This window comes from Carya illinoinensis, chromosome 1, assembly GCF_018687715.1.
Source record: "Carya illinoinensis cultivar Pawnee chromosome 1, C.illinoinensisPawnee_v1, whole genome shotgun sequence".
NCBI classification, from domain to species: domain Eukaryota; kingdom Viridiplantae; phylum Streptophyta; class Magnoliopsida; order Fagales; family Juglandaceae; genus Carya; species Carya illinoinensis.
Window position 1 is genome coordinate 29180960 of NC_056752.1, and position 20844 is coordinate 29201803.

The 20844-nt window shown below is 33.8% G+C and overlaps 1 protein-coding gene and 1 long non-coding RNA gene across 2 annotated transcripts; one reads left to right on the top strand and one right to left on the bottom strand.

The window, feature by feature from the left end:
- The first annotated feature begins 4539 nt into the window (after positions 1–4539).
- Positions 4540–13043, top strand: LOC122314745 (vesicle transport protein GOT1). Its single transcript, XM_043130317.1, has 7 exons — positions 4540–4691; positions 6456–6539; positions 10729–10820; positions 10907–10987; positions 11931–12028; positions 12117–12192; positions 12524–13043. The coding sequence occupies exons 1-7, from the start codon at positions 4559–4561 to the stop codon at positions 12554–12556; spliced, it is 597 nt and encodes a 198-aa protein (XP_042986251.1). The 5' UTR covers positions 4540–4558; the 3' UTR covers positions 12557–13043.
- Positions 13044–18235: 5192 nt separating this feature from the next.
- LOC122302311 lies at positions 18236–19704 on the bottom strand. The gene is made up of 3 exons (XR_006240438.1): positions 19679–19704; positions 19239–19274; positions 18236–18386 (listed from the first exon to the last, which is right to left on the bottom strand). It is a non-coding gene; the product is annotated as an uncharacterized LOC122302311 (long non-coding RNA).
- Positions 19705–20844: the final 1140 nt, after the last annotated feature.

Here is a 20844-nt window from a genome sequence, read left to right on the forward strand (position 1 = left end):
CCAATACGCTTTATTAGGTGTTGTCATTTTGTTAGGCCAAAAAGGAGAGAAGATGGATTTATGTTTAGTTGAAGTTTTTGAACTTGATTATTGAAAATTTAGAATAGAGATATATATATCAGTTAGATCAACTTGAACATGTCATTTAATTAGTTTAGACATTAAAAATAGAGATGAATTTTTTTGTCAACATTTTTGTACAAACTATCACAAATCAATTACGGGTAAGAGAGACCTAGAGCATTGGTGGGATTAGTTAAGAATCGGTGAGAGTGGATTGTAAAAAAATATTTTCCAACTTTGAGATGGAAACATCGATATTACAAAAAGTTTGATTAAATAAGATCCAGTTGGATAAATCTTATTAAGTAATCATTTTATTATTAATAATAATGGAGTAGGTATTGAGTCTCGATTCTCAATATTCAATTCAACACGGCAATCAGTTTTGGATTCTTTCCCGACAGCCTCACCCATTTCCTCACCAAATCTAACTACTCTCCCACTAAAAGTCTGCACACTCTCCAATATCACCATCTTTTTTGTCACCCATTTTCTCACCAAATCTAACTACTCTTCCACTAAAAGTCTCCACACTCTCCAATATCACCATCTCTTTTGTCACCCATTTTTTCACCAAATCTAATTACTCTCCCACTAAAAGTCTCCACACTCTCCAATATAACCATCTCTTTTGTCTCGACTCTCACTCGAAATCATGTGCATAATTTATTTTATCTCACCAAATTTAACTACTCTCCCACTAAAAGTCTCCACACTCTCCTGGTGTCCCACGATTAAGAAGGATGAATGAAAGGACTTTTTGTAAGGAAATAATTAAAAGTTTGATAAAATAAATAATAAATAAAGGTATGATTAAAAAATAATAAATGAAGTTAATGGTACTGCCATTCTATGGTGAAATACTTCTCTGCTTTATTGCACTCATTATTGATCTGAAAATAACGGAAAGTTAAAAACATTGGAAACATCATCAAAATAGCATGAGATTAGTAATAGTCATCATTGGCAATTTCATATCATACTGCCTCTTGATCCTTGGGTGGGATTGAATCAATAGACTTCCTATAATCCACAATGGAGTTGAGCAGATCTTTTCTTGCTTGTGCTCTTGCTACTTCATCTTTATAACGATTCTCTATTGGATCTACCAACTATTAAAAACAAAGAGCGAGTCAAGCAAGGGAGAGAAAATATGAAGACAAACTAATGAATTTAGAAAATATATTTAGATAAAAATGTTGTGGATGATCATGTTCATCTAAGGTAAAGATATTTTGGATTCTCCTCTCTTTCTCTCCTGACTTAGAGCCACAATCTATCTATCTATGATTAATTATCATAGACAAGAGAGAGTGCCAAGTAACCAACAAATTAATAGTTATAAAAAAATTTGCGATATTTGAAAATAGGAATTGAATTAGCTCATCTGAGAGGCCTAATAGAGTACTTTGGACTATGTTTTTAGAGTGAAAATGTATTATTATTTCTTATATATATGAAATTATTATTTAATTTTTCGTTTCGACTTTTCAAGAGAAACACAAAATTTATAAAATAACAATCGAGCTAGACTAAAACAACTAACTCAATAGGATCAAACTTCATTAATTTTATGAGACAGATTAAAAAAAAAAAATTCACGAATGAGACCCACATCATTGGACGATGCGAAAGTTACTCCAACCACCATCCAGCTTGTTCATGTTTAGTGTACCATAAAATATAATACTCAGTCCTTCCTGAATCGTTACCCAGGAAAAATATCTTCATACCTGATCCATTGTGCTGGTGACACCTTACCTGTTGCTGGGTCTGAATCCATGGGTTTGTACGAGTTGCCCTTCCTCCATCGACAGACCCACCTTTCTTCTGAAACTGCTCTGGATGTTGTCTTCGCTTGGGTTGCTGAGAAATTTTAGCTTGTCCTCCCCAATTCAGAGAGCGTTGTTGCGTCGGAACACGTTGTTTCGGTCTAGAGAACTATAAAAAGTATTAAAAAAAGAGAGTACAAATTAACTCGCAACAAAAAGTCTAAAAAGATCATATATACAGTTAAAAACCAGAAATTTTTAAAAATAGCACGAAGTTGATCGTCAGTGAGAGCTTGGTTTGAGTTTAACCCAACATTTGGTTTGAATGGCATGCTTTGAAGTCCTTCATCTAGGTATTTTGGCATCTCGCAATCGTTTAGGTTCATCTTCTCCAACCTTCCAACAACATTGTAGCTGCCATCCGAAAAGGGCCGGTCATCTCCAAAGATGAGAGGAGTGGGTGGTGGCGATGGTTCTTGAGATGGACCATCTGGGCTTCCAAGGTTCGAGCCCAGCGATGACCAGAGCGTTGATTGTGGCGAATCAGTCGAACCCCATGTCTGAAACACCAACAAAATTAATACACAAAACAATACTCACCATGCACAATGAAAAAAAAAAAGAAAAAAAGAATCTTGAACTGTGTTTGACAAAAATAAAACTTGTGCTTGAATCCGACGGCACTGAGCTCGTCTCCAGAGAGCGGTCGCCGGAGGTAAAGCCTGAGACCCAAATTTCTGCTTCTAAAAATCAAACTTGCCCATCGTATCAAAATTACACAATTTTTATCATTCTTCAAGTAACAAAAAACACAAAAATGAAAGAAAATAGAAGAAGACTAAGAAGAAAGCGGCCGTGGAGGAGGTAAAAGTTGATAGAGATTCTGTGAAGATGAATAAACAGAGAGAGAGAGAGAGAGAGAGAGAGAGAGAGAGAGAGAGAGGTTTGTGAGAAATGGGTGGGAGTTGAAGAAGAAGTAAAAAATCATAAATGTAAAAAGAATAAAACATCTGTCGGCAAAACATGTGCATAATTAGAGAGATTTGCTTACAATTAATAGTATGGTGTTAATATATTTGTTAATGATTTCATTGGGTTAGTGGGTGAGAGTAGCCGGAGTTGATGGATTCACTATTTATTTATTTATTTATTTATTATAGATAGGAGTGAGAGATTTGGTGATAATTTTGAAAGAAGAAGAGTTTTATAATTTAATTTAATTTATTTTATTTGGGTTTGGCGTAAAGAGTTTTGGTTATAGAAAAGGGTAAGCAATGATTAGTCCCATCACTACGACTCTCCTCCTACCAAATTAAAGTGGAGCCTCTATATGTTCAATTTTTTTAAATCTAAAAATAAAAATTATATTAAAATATTATATTCTAATTTATCCAATTTCTTTTTTCTCATTTTCCAAATCTCTATAAAAATCTAAACTCAAAATATTTTACTACTATTAATAAATTATTTTATTATAATTTATAAATTTTTTTATTTTATTTCAACTGTGTAACTAAACGAATGCATCCATAATTACCACTCTTCTTTATAATTTACAATGTTAATTTACATCTAACCATTAATATCAATGACAAACAAGACACGTGACACTGTCTTGATAGTTAGATTGTGATCGATGGGATGCATTATCAAATTGAGAAATAATAGAGCTACCGAAAAAGTGTATATCTATTTTTTAAATAATTTTTTAATTTTTTTAAAAGCTTGTCTTTTACCTAATAATTTAAAAACTATTTTTTAATAATTTTGTAATTTTCATTTTATTTTTAAAAATGTTTAAAAAATATAATAATAATTTACACTACTCTATAGACAAAGGTGTGGAATCTCCGTTGGCCCTAGCACCACTTTATCAAATATCAAAATACGATAGTTTATAAAAATGCTAAACGTACATTTTTGTCCCCTTGTAATTATATTAACAAAAGTTAAAGAATATATTATAAACCGAGCTTCTCCTTCCAAGTTGTCTGATTTCTCAGTGTTTTATATATTTTAAAAAAAAATAAAAACCTAAACATGAATAAAAAAATAAAGCCAAGAATCTTAAAATGGCTATCTTCAACTGATCTCAATGCATCTTAAATTATTTATTGATAAAATTTATTATTTTTTTAAACTTTTTATAAAAAATTAAATTAGATCACTTCAACATTTAAACCTACTCTAAAATTAAATTTGATTTTAAATAAAAAAATAAGAGAATTGTTACAGATATAAAAATATTATATAAAATAAATCCATAAATTGATATAATTTTATAAAATTTTTTAAATTTATTTTATAATAAAAATAATTTTATAATTTAATTTATTATATTAAGTCATATCAATTTATTATTTATTTTTATGAAATTTATGACTAAAGAATTTTCCAAAAAGTAAAAAGCACAGAGTTATGGGCCATGTGAGTTGTAAAGTAGCCACCTCTCGCAAGTCGATGCCCCTTCACCCACCGAAGGGGCGGTTGGGGCCACGAGATGGAAAGAAACAAAATATATGGATTAGAATAGCATTAGTGCTTGGATTAAAATCTATCCAGATTTTCTCCGAATTTTTGGGATCTTTGAAATTAAATTATATAAAACTTTCCACATAATTACTTGTTGGATCTTAGGCCCACAGAAATGAAACTCATCCTGGCTCTGCCACTGGTGATGGGCCTATCTGCGTTTTACACCGAATAGAAATCCTCGCTATTACATGAACATTGTTGGCCCAATGGTCACGGGTGGAGTCCGATATGTAACCGACTCCAAGTCTCAAAGCCCGAATTTCGTCACTTTCTCGGGTGAGCGGGTCAAGAAAATCCTTCACACGGATCCCTTCCTCGCCGGTGAGAGCCTCCCTATCTTTTCCGTCATCTCTGTGTCTATCTATGATCTATATGTGTGTGTAATAATGCTTGGGTGTGTCCTCTTATTTCGTAAACTGAACTTTCATGAAAATCATTGATTCAATTCTTTGGTTGTGATATATGCTATGTTTCGTGGAACGATTCATACGGTTAAGATTTCAAATTGCGCTAAACTTCAGTTTTGGAAATGAATTTTTTGATTGAAGAACAAATTCTTGACATGCAAATACTTGAAGAGAGAGTAGTCAGTGTTTGATATTGGGAAAAAATGACAACTTAGAACAGTTGGATTTGGAAGAAGTGCTGATTTATGTTTAAGAGGTTCTGTATTACGAAAGGTAAATGAAAGAAGTAGATTAATTACATGTTTTGGACATGAGTTGGCAGAACTGAGGGCTGTTCCAGAGTTGTGCAGATTAGCTGATAGATAAGGGATACCATTTTCAGATTTGATCCAGCTCTTGAACTATTATTTGAGACTTTATAAGAATTTGTTGTTTGAACTCTTGCCGACATACCAACATCTCCATAAGGCTCACCAACTGCATATGGTCACCACTCACCCCACATGCTACCATATTTTGCATCTACCATCAATCACCACAATTCTGCGGAGAGGGATGGCATAATTCCATAACCATTTCACCAACAACACTTTAGCAATTTTTCGACCCATAAACTGCTTGGAGAAGCTTGGGTGGAAACCTTTGACGGCTAGACTAGGTGAAACTTGAATTCATTCCTATAAGAAATCCATCTAAAGCATCTCAAGACGCTAAACTACACCACCATGGAGGAAAAATAGAGGCAAGATGAGTAGGAAAGTTGGAGAGACTCAGAGAGTGTACTCGTAATTAAATTATGTGTCCTGCCTGTGGATAAAAATTTCCACCTTCACCCAAAACGCCATCCGGATGGATTTCTCCTTAAACAGCAGCCCCCATGGAAGACCCAGATACTTCATTCATAGATATGATACCCTACAACAAAAATAAATGTCAAACTACCAATGTTGTCTAATGATCCAGCTGGTACCAACTCTTTCTTGCCTAAATTGATTTTCAGTCCAGAAACAGTTAAAGCGAAGGTATAAACTACACAAATGGTGGATATGATCTTGGGTAGCCTCACAAAAATCAGCATTCACTGGTGAATGCAAGATGAGGGGATAAAGGATTCCTTTGTTGCAAGTCTAGTGAGGTTTTAAAGAACCTGAGAGAGTGCCATTTATCAAAATTGAATAATACATAGCAGAAATTCGGTGTGCTATCCACTCACACCATCTCTCCTCATAGCCACATCTCCTAAGTACAAGAAAAAGGCATAGCCCCAATTCACGTAGTCATACGGCTTCTCCAAATCCAGTTGTGGACCACACCTGGAATCCCTGATCTGACTCAGCTATTGAGGGACTTGCTAGCTATAAGCATTGAGTCTAGAAGTTGTCACCCCTTGATGAAACCATTTTGGAAGAAAATTATGATTATACACTTTGGACCTTAAAATTGGAACAGAATAAAACTTGATAATTGTGAGGGGCATTAGCACTAAAATTGGAAGTTTGACACAACTTCAGTTGTGGTTACACCAAACCAGAGGTCGGCTCAAAAAAATATTTTAGTTTTTTATATAGGTAATATGATGAAAAAAAATATTTTATATTTTCTCTCTTTTAGTTTTAAATTTCATGTTGGCTCATAATCATTCTTATATTATTTTGTGACATGCTTACATTTGTTGCAGTTTGCTGGAAGTGCTCTATTTGCTACCATCAAAAGAGGACAACTACAGTTATCAAGATGGCCTATGAACTAAATGAGCAAAAAAGTGAGAATTATACCATGCATAATTTCTTTTGAAGGTGCATGCATCTAAAAGTCTATCTTCAGTTTCCCAGCTGGTGTTCAGTATCCAGCATTTCGCTTATTCTTAAGATTCTTGGAAATTGATTTACCTTGTAGACAAGTTGACCTATCTTAATTGTCTATGTGGTGGGGATAGCTTATTAGAGGATTGACGTGAAGAGTTTCAAAGCCAGCATGAGATTCACTAATTAATTTCCCTCTAAATGCTATATATTAGAAATTATATTTATATGGTTATTTTAACAGTTTTATTTATTTATTTAGAATTTCTATTTTATCAGTTCTTTGTTAGTGAGTCTTGTTTGGTTAGTAGGAAGTATTTCATGTTTTTCTTAAAACTTTGGGTCTACACAAGCAAATCTTGTAGCCTTGTAAGTAATCAGAGAGCAGTACCTTTTTAACTAAATTAGCAGTATGGCTATATGATATAATTTCATAAATAATATATTAGATTGGTTCTGATAACTATATTGATAATATAGGTAATTATGAATTTGTAGTGGTTTGTGCTCTTTTTCCTGCTGTTTGCTTTTGTTTGATGTTTGCTTTTGTAAATTCTATGTACTTGAGTTTGTCCTTTGCGCATATAGTGTATTTGGTTTTACTTATGAAGAGGGAAAAAAGATGCATCTAATTCTATTGATTAAAGCTTTTTGTAGTAGAATTTCAAATACAATAAAATATATACATAAAGTTTTTTATAGCTTTAGGTGATGGAATTTAATAGGGTCAAATTTTTGTTTTTATTCAAAGGTTTATTGTTTTCTGAGCAGAATCTAATATATAGGAAAAAGCACGAGCCCCACCATAAAACGAGAGCATACAATGTCCACATTAAGTCATGTTGCGTAAGCATACATGACTTACGTGCTTTTATAAAATTACATACATACATGTGTGATTACGTGCTTTTTTTTCTTTCTTTTAAACAATGAGATGCCATGAAATTTCTCTTTTGTGACACTCTTAGGAGGTCATGGTAGGACACCAGGTTTTTTAATGCTTTGTCCCTTTTGTGTTTATGGTTGAATTTTGAATCACAGCTAGACCTCTATCAGACTTCTTTCAGGCCCCATCCTTCATTAAAATTCATATTCGATAAACCCTAATCTACCAATTGGAATAAAACATCACATAAATAAATCAAATTCCTGTTCAAAGATCTTCAGCAGATCTGTTTCTTTGCTTTTCCTCCATAATTTTTTAAACCAGCAAGCCAAACCATAAAAGCCTCCAATCTATGCATTGATGTAACCTATATTTATTGTAGGAAGTGTTTATGTATCTAAGGGTCATTTAACATTGACATATTTTTTTTGTTGAAGTGTTTCAATTGCATAAAACAATAATACTTATAATGGTCTTAGTTTGTGGGAGATTATTTCATTTCTAGTCGTATAAAATGTTATAGGACCAATTAAAAATTTATAGGGCAAGTTACTAAGTTCTTTTGGGGGCATTTAGAATTCAGCATTTTTCACAATACTTACCAGGTAAGCTATACCATACTTAACTAGAGTTTAGATGCATGCATGATTCTAGAAGCCGCATTTCAGTTTCGCTCTTGGTCTGCATGTGGTACACTAAAACTGAAAAAGGTTATACCAACTTTTGAAATGGTTAAAAAAGAATTAAAATTTTGGAAGGTCTAGGTAGGTGCACGCGACTTATTCAATCTCAATTCATTGTAAAGGAGCTGCCTATAAATAATTGACTATACGCTTGAAGTGTAAATTATCTAACTTTAGTATATATGTAGCGTTGAGTGCATGCTAGGTAAGGTAACTTAAATGAGAAGAATAATAAGTTGATGAATTACTATAATCCAGTGCAGTCATTGAGAGGGATTAATTGCTATTTCATTATATGAGAAAATTAGTCTAGGGTTATGCCTCTCTACCCGTATATAATGAAATTATATTTCTTTTCGAAAAACAGATGAATCCCCACGCTTTCACCTCATTAAAATGGCCAATGGTTTAAAAGAAAATCCTTGTTTTAGAAAATAGTATTTTCCTTAGTTTTCTGTCTAAATCCCTAATGGAACCTTAACAAAGATATAATGTGGCATGCCACCGAGGCATTGATTAACAAATGCCTAATGTGGCATGCATCAAGACATTAATTAACACGTGACATGCCACCACTTGTGAAAAAAGGTAAAAAATGACAAAAAAATCTGAATAAAAATGAGAAAGCAAAATTTTAAACATGCAATCTGTTGAGGGAAGGACTTATGCCTCGTTTGGGGAATGAGATGAGATGAGGTGAGAAATCTGTGAATAGTAGTGAAATGGTTTGAGTTAAGATGTTTTATTGGGTTTTGGGATAGGAGAGAGAAAAAGTTAAATAAAAAGATTATGAAGTTAAAATTTCGTTAGAATATAATTTTTTAACATTATTTTTGTTTCAGAATTTGAAAAAAGTTGAATTATTTTTTATGTTTTGTTTGGAAGTTTGGAAAAGTTGTAATAGTTAGGTATTTGATTAGATGAAAAAGTTGAAGATTTGAAATTGAAAAGTTTTTGTGTTTAAATGATGTTTGGGAAGTAGATGAGATGAGATTAGATGGGTTTTGTGGGTGGGGCAAGGAAACTCTTCTCCTATCTTGCACCTAGGCCCCTATCCCCGCCCCCCCCCAAAAAAAAGAAAACACAAAAAACAAATAAAAAAGAATGCACACACAGGGTGGGCATAGGGATATCCCTCCTACCATGTGTGGTGGATCCCTTTGCATGCTTGAAAAGGGTGGTTTAGCAATCGTCATAGTGAAAATTTGTGGTGAGGCCAAAGTTTCAAAGATTTAGAAATGGTAGTGGAGGATCTTAAGGCTTCCTTGTTTTTCTTTTTTTATTTTTTAAATCTCCTTACCACCAGATGTCTGCACATTTATGTTTTCTAAACTTTAGCTTCCAGTATTTTCTTGCTCCTTACCTTTTCTCTAGGTGTATGTGTATACTCCTTGTGTAATTAGTAGCACCCTTCATGCTCATTAATAAATTATAGCTTACTTTTATTGCTTTAAAAACTTTTTAATACGGCAATACATGGGGTGGATGGTGCTCTAATGAGATGAATGGGAACTATGAGATTGGGCTATGGAAGAACATCCACTAGAGGTGGACAGTGGTTTCAAGATAAAGTTTTGGTATGATGTATGGTGCAAAGATCAGCTCCTCAAAAGAAGTTTCCTCGGATCTATTTAACCTTGCCAGGGCCAAGAAAGCATCAACGCCAAGCAATTTACAGCTGTCCAATGGCTCTCCTCAATGGGAAATGGTCTTTACATGTGTGATTCAGGATTGGGAGGTGGATTACTTTACCTTTTTAATGCTCAGCTGTATGCTTTCATATAGAGATAGGGTGATGTAGATAAGTTGTGCTGGTCCACTGGAGCATATCCATCTGAGGGGTATTTGAAGTTTTCATTTTATAATGCATTAGTTTCCCACAGTACCATCTCTTTTCCATGGAAGACCATTTGGAGGAGCTAGGCTCCCTCAAGAACAACTTCGTTGTCTGGATGGCTGTGCTGGATAAGATTCTTACCCTGTATGGATTGAAGAAGAGATATTTCATTCTACCTATCAAACAAAGGAAGAGATCTATTTTGTTGGTAGAATGGTGCTGGAGAAGAATTTTGTGCATCAACCACGATAATCATCCTAAATTTCTCCTGTCTTGAGGCATTACCTTGGATGAAATGGTTGTCTCTGATACTCTTTGATTTTCATGTGTTATCCTTGAATTTATATGCGAACTGAATTTGGTGGTAGAAGCCAAGGAGCATGTATTCTTAGTATATTTTGACTGCTTTATAACATGTGCTGAGGTTCAATTCTAAGAATGGTCTTTGGTTTTTTAAAATAATTTCTTAGTAGTTTTGGGAGAAAGACACCTGAAGTGAGGATTTAAAGAATCTGATTGGCACGTATGCTTTTGTTGATTGAAAAGTTATCTTTTTCTCCCAGGAATTTATCTAATGGCCTTTCTAAGAAGATTTTGTTGGTTTATTCATGCAAAATGTCAGAACTAGTTGCATACAGAATTACTCTCACTTACTGGTGTGTGTTTTATTAATATTCATGTCCTTTTGTGATATGAGTTAGTATTTCACTTGTAACCTTGAGAAATTTGCTTCAAACGTGCAGAGATTGGCTTGGGTCTGATTGGTTTTGGCATTACTTTCTCATTTCTCGGAGTCATTCTATTCTTTGACAGAGGTTTGCTTGCTCTTGGGAATGTAAGGCGTATTTACAACTTGAACCTTTTGACTTGTTTGGTTTTTAAGGGCATAACTTTGTATCCCTTTAATGATTCTCTAATCAGATATTTTGCTTGACTGGAGTAGCCCTTTTGCTTGGTTGGCACTCAACGTGGAATCTCTTCACAAACAGAGCAAACTACAAGGTATCATGAAGAAAAATATTGTTCTAAATCTTTAGAAAGCCTCCCTCTGATTTCTAAGATGCAGGAGGATTTACATGTGTAAACATAATTTGATTGATGTGTTTGAACAAAAGGTCAGGGATAAAACTGAAACCTCAGCCATTATGGATCCTGACTGCATGAGGTTGGCAGATGGAGTTGCTTCTGTTCTTCCAATATAAACTCTCCTTGACTGCTAACCCGTTTGTTTTAAAGCTAAACAGTTCACTGGTATTAGCAGTGTCTAACATACAACATCTCGTTTCCACTGACTGACTTCGATGAAGGACCTGGTGCTTGGGCTCTCAAAAACAGATAATGCATTTGTTTTGTATGTGAGAGTAAAGGAAAACTCTCAAGTTATATTGGCATCTGAATTTAAGGCTCAGTGGGGCTTGCTTGTGACTAACTATTTGAAATGCTTCCAAACTGGCCTGGTATGTCATGCGTGTAATTGTACATTGGCTTAACAGCCCACCTGCTCTTATCTTTTGTAATTTCATCGAATTTCTCTGAAGCCTTTTTCTCTTTAAACCGCACTAAGATGCCAAGCATTTGTTGGTAGTGGTACAATGTTTATGGGACAACCTTTGATGTTGTTAGTCTTGTTGGTTGTTACCATAATTCATTGATGGTGGGGTTGAGCAAGAATCTCCATTTCTTGTGACCTTTGCTTAACCATTTAATTTTCAGGTAAATTGTGACGTTGACAAAAATGCTGACATGGATTCTTTTGCTGGATAATTTCTTCTTTGACCAGAATTGAACAGTTGTAACAACTTGTAGAGTTTAGTGGAGTATAGCATTTGAGTTTTTTATACTTATTTCTTCATTTTTAAGTACTGCCTGCTTGAATTTTTTCATGTTCCAATAAATCATCCAACTAGGAGGTAGATGATGTTATTGACTCTCTTTTCTTATGCAGGGTTCAGCATCTTTTCTTTTAGGACTCTTTTTCCTTTTTGTTCGGTGGCCAATAGTTGGTATAATCTTTGAAATATATGGTTGTATTGTCCTCTTTGGGTTAGTTTCTGGTCTCATCCCCAAGTTCCAAAATAGATTATTTACCTGTGCCACTGCTAAATATTCTTTTTCATTGATGCACATGTAGCGGTTTTTGGCCATCTGTCAAGGTGTTCCTGTATCAGATTCCAGTTTTAGGATGGATTATACAGTATCCTTTTCTGGTAAGTTTTGTATATGCTGTTTCAACATTCAGGATACTCTTTGAAACCGTTAGACTCCTCTCTCTCTCTCTCTTTGATCATCGTCATCATCATTTTGCCATTTCATTTCTTTTGAAACAGTTTGTTATGTCTTTGAAAATGATGTAGTTGTTTCTAGCATCCAGAAAATTTGCATGACGTTATTAAAAGTACAGCTTGGTGTCCTGATATCTCTCAATCATTATCGAGAAGAGAATGTTACTTTATATTTACTCAATACTGTAGATTTGCCATATTAGATTCACTTGTTAGGATGGACTGAGTACTTAATCTTTCTTCCAATGACTGGCAGCTTCTTGATCGCCTGTTTAGGGGCTCTGGTTGAACACCTGTTGGTTACTGATGTCTGCTGTTGAAGTATTCCAGTCTCTGGTTACCTGATGCCATCTTTACCCGAAGAATGATTATTTGACAGCTTACTGGGTGAACATCAATTGAAGAATCCTTCCTCAGATTAGTGTAAAAGGTAAAACTACTGGATGGGATGTGAACAACCATTTGGAGAGCGGCTACTTACCATTTTCTTTATTTTCTATTTTTTGAATTAACCGTATCTGCAAAAGAGAATGGTCTATAGGTCGAGTGGTTCAGTCGTTTTGCCAACTGTTGTGTTCATGTCCTCAACAGCCCAAAATTTAAGGTTTGAGGAAGGATGAGCTAAAAATCCTTTGATAAAAATTCTAGGAGTACTTGGATGTGAGCTACTGAAGCAAATCCCTTGCGTAGGGTAAAGCTTGGTCTTGAAATCTTATAATGTGGACTGCACAAAGTGATAAAATATGTCTCCTTCCTACTCTTATAGGGGATCTATATTTCTGCTCTGCTTAGTGCTCAGCTAGATAAATATCAAGGCTTGCTGTAGCTCTTGCTAGTTGCTTAAAGTGAAATAGTTTGGTGGCCCCTAAGCTACTAGACCCGGATTGCCTGACAACTCGGGTAGGGATTGCGGGGATCTTTATCCGAGCTGACTGGAAATCTAAGCAAGAGACTTTAGAGTCATTGGGTCAATGGAAGGTCTGATGACTTGAGAAAAAATGAATGCAGCATTGAAGAGGAGAATTTAATTTTTTAGTCAGATGCGGTTCTCATTCGTTATTTGTTAATAGTGATCAGGATGAGACTCTCTAAACATTGCTAGGATAACCCTTTTGAGGAAGTTAGCTTTATTAATAGTGGGGTTGGAAGTCAATATCAGAGCCTAGGTTGTTGCAACTTTAGGTCAGGATTTGTTTGTGTGGACGTATAAAACAGTGGTTTTTATTATGGCTTTGTTGGTTTTGATGGTGGTTAGTAAGGCTGTAGTGGGGAGGGGTTATGATGGTTTAGTATCTCAGAAAATGTTTTCCAAAGCCTTCCAAATCGAAACAAAGACACTGAGCCAAAGGTTAGTAACCCAAACAAAGATGGCACTGGCATTACGGCACTAAATAAATCGAGTTGATCATGAAAGTTTGTGCTAGATTTATTTAATGAACGATTTGTTTGTGCATATTACTTTTGACTATGAATATTAGATGAGCCGAACTTAGGGGTGACCGACTTTAGGACTGGGCAGTCTTGGTCCAAGGTTTTGTAAAATTTTGGTTTTCGGTCCGGTCCCAGGGTGGGGGTTTTTTGGATTGGACCGACCGGATAGGAAAATCTATTTTTTTAATTTTTAAATATATTATATATATTTTTTTATATGATAAATATATAATTAATTATGTAATTTTCATTTAAATTATTACCATTAATGATATAAAATTTTAAATATAAATTAATATTCTATTAATTAACTAATGTATATTAATTATTATCAATTCACCATTAACTAATTATAATTACTGACACCTACATCTATGATCTAATTGAAGTTATTAGATAAATTTTATACCTAAGTTGTAACTTGTAACTTGTAAGTAAATATAAAGCAATTATTATTAATGTAAATTTTAATTAACTAATATATGATATCAATTAACTAACCTATCACCAATTCACCATTAAGTCATTAACTAATTATTAACATCTACATCTATAATCTAATTAAAGTTACTAGATAAATTTTTTTGTAAAATACCTAAGTTGTAAGTAAATATAATGCATTTATAAATATTAATGTAAATTTTAATTAACTAATATATGATATCAATTAACTAACCTATTACCAATTCATTATTAACTAATTATTAACATTTCCATCTCTGATCTAATTGAAGTTACTAGATGATTTTTTTGTAAAATACCTAAGTTGTAACTAGTAAGTAAATATAATGCATGTATGGACCTATGGATTATTCAATTATTTATGCTTCATATACAAAAATTAAAATGTAAAAAATTTAATATAGACCATTAATACAGTGATATACTCTAAGTTAGTAACAAATTAGCAATTAACATTATCAATATAATTTTAATTAATTATTTTTTTAATGAGTTAATTAAATAATTTACATTAAATAGTTTACTTAATTTTAATTTTACTAATTTAAATATATATTTTTTAATTTATATGCCCAAAAGATAAAAGAATTGAAAATCACATATTAGTCATTATAGAAAATGGTGCCGTTTAGTGTAAAATTAGACTATGTTTAGGTCCAGTGAGAAGCAAATTTAAAACTGAGTTGCGTGATACATCATCATTTTTATTTTTTATTTTGGGACTGGTCTGTTAAAACGGTGTCGTTTAGGGTTATTTTAATCCCAAACGGCCACATTTTAACCCTAATTGTTCTTAAGGAAACCCCCCTTCCCGATTCCCTACCATAATTCCTACTCTCAGTTCAAGACCTCTCACCTCTCTTAAATGAAAGGAAGCCCTAACCGTTTATTGACTTCATCATTGCCAAGCTGCCCTCTCCATCCCCTCCATCTGTTCATCGCATCCTCTCCCCTCTCTAGCCCCTTTGTCCCATACCCTCCCCTCTCTAGCCCATCTGTTGCACCCCCTCCCACAAATCAACCCCTCCGTCGCATCCCCTTCCACAAACTAGCCCTTTTGTCGCGACTCATAGCCCTTACCAGGCTGCCCTCTCCAATCCCTCTGTCACTTCCTAGCTTCGATCTGAAGGTAATAATTTCCTATAAACTTTTCCTGGATTTTGTTTAGGTATTTTCTTTCACAAAACCTCCTACGAACTGATCGGACCAGACAAATTCACCCCTAGCCAAACTCATGTAAACTGCTCGACTAGATTTAGTCACATCAAACAGATGTCATATAAATAATAGTTGGCTCATTACAACCATATTTGTTACATCCGTAGTGAGCCAACTATTGTTTATATATTTGTTGATGTGATTAAGGGGATGTTTGGATAGTGAGTTCATTTGAGATGAGATGAGATGAAATTAGAGATGAATAAAATATTATTAGAATATAATTTTTATTTTAGAATTTGAAAAAGTTGAATTGTTTATTATATTTTATTTAAAAAATTATAAAAATTATAAGTATTAGATAAGACGAGATGATATGAATTTTTAATCCAAACAAGGCCAAAATTGTATGCATGTATTATAATTGTATGTGTTGTAAATATTATATATGTTTTATTAAGAAAAAAGGATGGTGCCTCTAAATTGTATTAACACCAACAAATTCCAACAAAAAACACACTTTTCATGATCCATACAATGAGAATAGAACTTGCTAACTAATAGAATTTAAAATGCAGTGGTAATTGGAGTCTCATTTTAGAAGACAAGTATCCAATTTGAGCAATGCCTTGCGAGGCCTATTTGTAGCCGCTGTGGAATGACAAGTCATACCCCAAAAAAAAGTGTTACAAGCTTCGTGGGTAGGGATTCAAGTTTACTAAGCCGCACTTTAATTCAATTTTCATTTGTGCATCTGATGGTTCTTCTTACCAACTGTATCAATCCGATCCAATATTTCTAAGATTGGGGTATAAATAATCTTATTAGGACTAAATTAGATTTAACGGATCATTTCGAATTAACTTATGGGATATTATTTATCAAGGTTTGTATTTCGTGGAATCCACATTAGACCATATGATAAATTTTATTTATTTAACTATATCTTAAAATAGTATCAAAAAGATTTTATTGTTAATATATTACTATTGTCAAATTTTGTCTTTAATAAGTTGTTCGATTTTAATCCAATTATTATTATTGTTTAAACTTCCCACGTTCTCCATCTCTCTCGGATGACTCTTCAAAGCATGTGCAGTAACTGAATTTTGATATTTCTCTTTCTACAATTTTCTCGTCACAGCAAGCAACCTTCTCCAAGATTTTATTCTCGACCATCACCGTAACCAAGCTACCAGTCACCTCACGGGCAGGTTTGGTAAGTAAGATAAAAATTTTAAATTGAGATGAAAGTTTAAAATATTATTTTTGAATATTATTATTATTTTGAGATTTGAAAAAGTTGAATTGTATATTATATTTTGTGTAAAAATTTAAAAAAGTTATAATGATGAGATGAAAATTTTAAGTTGAAATGAAAATTTTGAGTTGAGACATGTTTACCAATCCTACCCTAAAGCACCTCCCTCCTCCAAACATCGCCAGATTAGGCCGGGAAGAAGGTAAACCAACCACCAACATAGCGATAATCACCCACCATCATGTTAGCCAAGCATCCACGCTGCTACCATTATTTAAGCTAACGTCTATTTATGATGTAGTTTTGAATAAAGTCTATTATTAGTCTTTTGTTATTGTATTCAAACTCTGTTATTGTGCATCTTGGGACAGCATAACTATTAATACTCTGTAATTTTCAATGATTTTTATATAATGTACTTCTCCATCTGAAATCCGTAGAACATCATAATCAATCAACAAGTATTTTGGTTGAAGTTCTCCTCTATTTTTCATCTTTTTACCTCACCTTTGTAACAATAAATACCAACAGTTAGTATCAACCCAAGGTTTCTGTCTCTTTGGGTTATGATGGCTGCGCCTGGTTCATCTGCAACTCTTCCCATTTTTTCTGGTGAAAACTATGACTATTGGAGCATAAAAATGAAAACCCTTTTCCTACCTCTTGATCTTTGGGATATCGTTGAAAATGGAGTCTCTTCAACTGCTGAAGGCACGTCTGAACGAGCTTCTGATCTTACCTGAGTTAAGTTTGATAAGCAAAGGGATGCAAAAGCCTTTCTGCAGCAGCTTGTGAGTGAGTTCATCTTTCCAAGGTTGATGAGGGCTTCTTCTTCCCAGCAAGCTTAGGAGATCTTGCAGCAAGAATTTCAAGGTAATACCAAAGTTAAAACTATCAAAGTTCAAGGGCTAAGAAGGGAACTTGAAAATCTCAAAATGAAAGAATATAAGAATATCAAAGAGTATTGCTCTGGAGTCATTGAAGTAGTGAATCAAATGAGGGCTTATGATGAAAATATTTCAGATGACAGGACTGTTCAAAAAATCCTCATAAGCTTGACTGAAAAATATGATCATGTGGTGGCTGCCATTGAAGAAGCTAAAGATCACTCTTCACTTTCTGTCATCGAGTTAATGGGCTCACTTTATGCTCATGAACAACAGATTGGCAGAAGGAATGATGTGTCTTTGGAAAATGTATTTCAATCCAAAGTTAGTCTAAAGAATTGAAAGCAAAAGGACTTCAAGAAAAAGTTCAAGGGCGCAGGAAAAGGAGGAGAAAATTCTCAAAAGAAGAATGGAGAATTTTCACCTTGTGGTGTTTGCAAGAAGACTAATTGTCACAACCCCATCCTAACAAGAGCGAGACCGTGATCCCGTACTTGTTCTTTTTTTTTTCCTATTATAACAGTAAATTTAGTTCTAAATGAATGCCCATATTGTTATTATTATTATTATTATTATTTATTATTATTATTTTTTAAAGATAATGCGTGACGATTCGAACGCATCACGCATAAATTCTAATTTTTAACTGAAATAAACATCTAATAGACATACCTTTACATTCCTTTACAAAGGACTCTCAGAGTCCGTCATCCATTTATTTAAGATAACTACTTTAAACAAAAAGGGACTCAGTCCCTTTAGTCATTACAAAAGAAAACTAACTTAAAGCAGGAGTGTTTCCATTATTGAAACATAAGAAACATATATCATCATAGAAGAAACCAAACTACCCAGGGACTACTAAACATCGGCCTCTCCCTCCTCAGTAATACTCAGCTCCTCAGTAGATTCGTCTGTACCTGGACGTTTAAAACATAAACACAAAGTGAGTCTAATACTCAGTAAGTAGTACACCATACTGTTAACTTAAAAAGCATATGGTACTTTCTTTTGAAAACATGCATCCATAAACCAATACTAATTCTGACAATACTTCCATGCATATACTTTCTTTATAACATCATACATACACTTACTTCTTACTATCATGCATATACTTACTTCATACTTTCATGCAAAAATCTTTATTTCTTATTTTCATACATACTTATATATCATATCTTCATGCATACACTTCATTTAATCTTTCACTTTCTTGTGGCACACTATTACGCCCCGTGTGTTGGGGTTAGCGGTCCTGTTGGACCTGGATTCCACCCGTGGCCACAGGTTAGGAACCCCTTTCTGTCAGGGAGCAGCACTGGGTGCACTACTAATACTACTTACCCAGCATTGCAATCTGCCCATTTCTTTGATATCATTTCCTTTCATGTGGCCATTACATACTTTCATACATTAATTCATTCATTTTCTTTCTTTGAAATCAACATTTTCCATATCTTCCTTAGTCCGATTAATATGCTTTTATTTTGGAAAATAACATTTTATGTCATGCTTACATATAAATAAAATCTTAGTTATTTCAAGAAGCATGTATAAAAAAATTTCATGACTTAGGATCTACATGCATGCATTACCATATACACATACAATCAATTATAATCGATAGGATACTTAACAGGGGCTACCAAGAAAGGCTTGTACATAATATAAACTCATTTATTCTTTAATTAGAAGAACATTTGGAAAGAGATAGAGATATATTCTTCCACAAGAGAACTTGGCGTGGGCGCATGGTCATAGCTACTTACCTCGATCCGCTGAAATTCCTTTAACTTCAGAAAATCCTAATCCAATAAATAACAAGTGTGTTAAAACTCATCCAACATCCTTTAGATCCCCTTTTTAACGATGGCTAAAATATTATAAATCTAACGTCGTTTTCTACCCTTAATGTTACTTCAAATAACTACCATCTCGACAAATCCTTACAAGAGTAACATAAGAAGATAATTAATTTAGTTAACATAACATCAAAATAGCTTCATATATGCATTTAATCACTTAAAACAGAGCATAATTATATATATATATATATATATACAAAACACAACATCAAAACAGCCCTATATATATAATTAATCCCTTAAAACAGAACATATATGTAGATATACAAAACATAACATCAAAACATAAACTAAACAATTTAGTTAGCTTCGAAAATCACATAAAATCATCTTAAACAATTTACCTTAAGCTCTTAGATTCTTTCAAGAGGTCAAGTGAAGGTCCAAAGCTTGAAGAAAGTGAGAGGATTGATTTCTTGAAGAAGAGAAGAAAAGAGAGAAGTGGAGTTGGCTAGTATGGAAGAGAGATGAAGAAGACTTGTTCTTCATTTGTTAGGTGTAGACCGATGGGTTTGAAGATGAATTTCTTCATCTATTAGGTGTAGACCGATGGGTTTGAAGATGAATTTCTTCATCTATTAGGTGTAGACCGATGGGTTTGAAGATGAATTTCTTCATCTATTAGGTGTAGACCGATGGGTTTGAAGATGAATTTCTTCATCTATTAGGTGTAGATCGATGTGTTTGAAAATGAATTTCTTCATCTATTAGGTACTTAATTTATTTTAACAACCCACATAAAAAAAATAAAAACAAAAACACACCCATCTAAAATGAAATAATAAAAATCTTTACATGAACATATTTAACTTAAGAAATAAAATAAAATGACGTAAAGACTCACGTAGTAAGACTAGGGTATTACACTAATCATTTGTAGAAAGATTGTTACCGCTGGGGCAAGCCACAATATTCAAATTGCAAGAAGTTTGGACATGAGGAGAAAGATTGCCAGTTCAAGAACAAAAATCAGCAAACAAATTTCATTGAGGAAAAGGAAGAGTAGTTGTTCTATGCCTGCCATGTTGCAGCCGAGCAAAGAAGAGAGTGGTTTCTAGACAGCGGATGAAGCAACCATATGACACCAGATGGGAGCTTATTTTCTCAAATTGATAAATCTGTACGTGTTAAAGTGAAGCTTGGAAATGGAGATTTGGTGGAGGCAAGTGGCAAAGGTATGATTGCCATGGAAACCAAGAGAGGGACTGGATTCATAAAAGATGTTCTGCATGTTCCTAGCCTTGATCAAAGTTTGCCAAGTGTTGGGCAAATGATGCAAAATGGCTACTCACTTCATTTTGAGGGAGAGTGATGTGTCATTCTTGATTTGAAGAAAAACAACCAAGTAGTGGCAGAAGTTAAAATGGGAAATGGGAGAAATTTTCCCATTACCTGGCAGTACCTGTAATATCTGCTCCTTCTTTCTTCTTCTTTAAGTATGAGCTTTGATCTACGTGCTGAGCTTTGGTCAACGTGTTGAGCGTTGTCTCACGTGCCAAGCTTTGATGTA

Bases quoted from the DNA above. Each gene is read 5' to 3' on its own strand.
- LOC122314745 (XM_043130317.1), top strand. From the start codon at position 4,559: ATGAACATTGTTGGCCCAATGGTCACGGGTGGAGTCCGATATGTAACC. The intron at 10,988-11,930 runs GTATCATGAAGA...TTTCTTATGCAG, and splicing joins CAAACAGAGCAAACTACAAG to GGTTCAGCATCTTTTCTTTT. The intron at 12,193-12,523 runs GTAAGTTTTGTA...AATGACTGGCAG, and splicing joins TTATACAGTATCCTTTTCTG to CTTCTTGATCGCCTGTTTAG.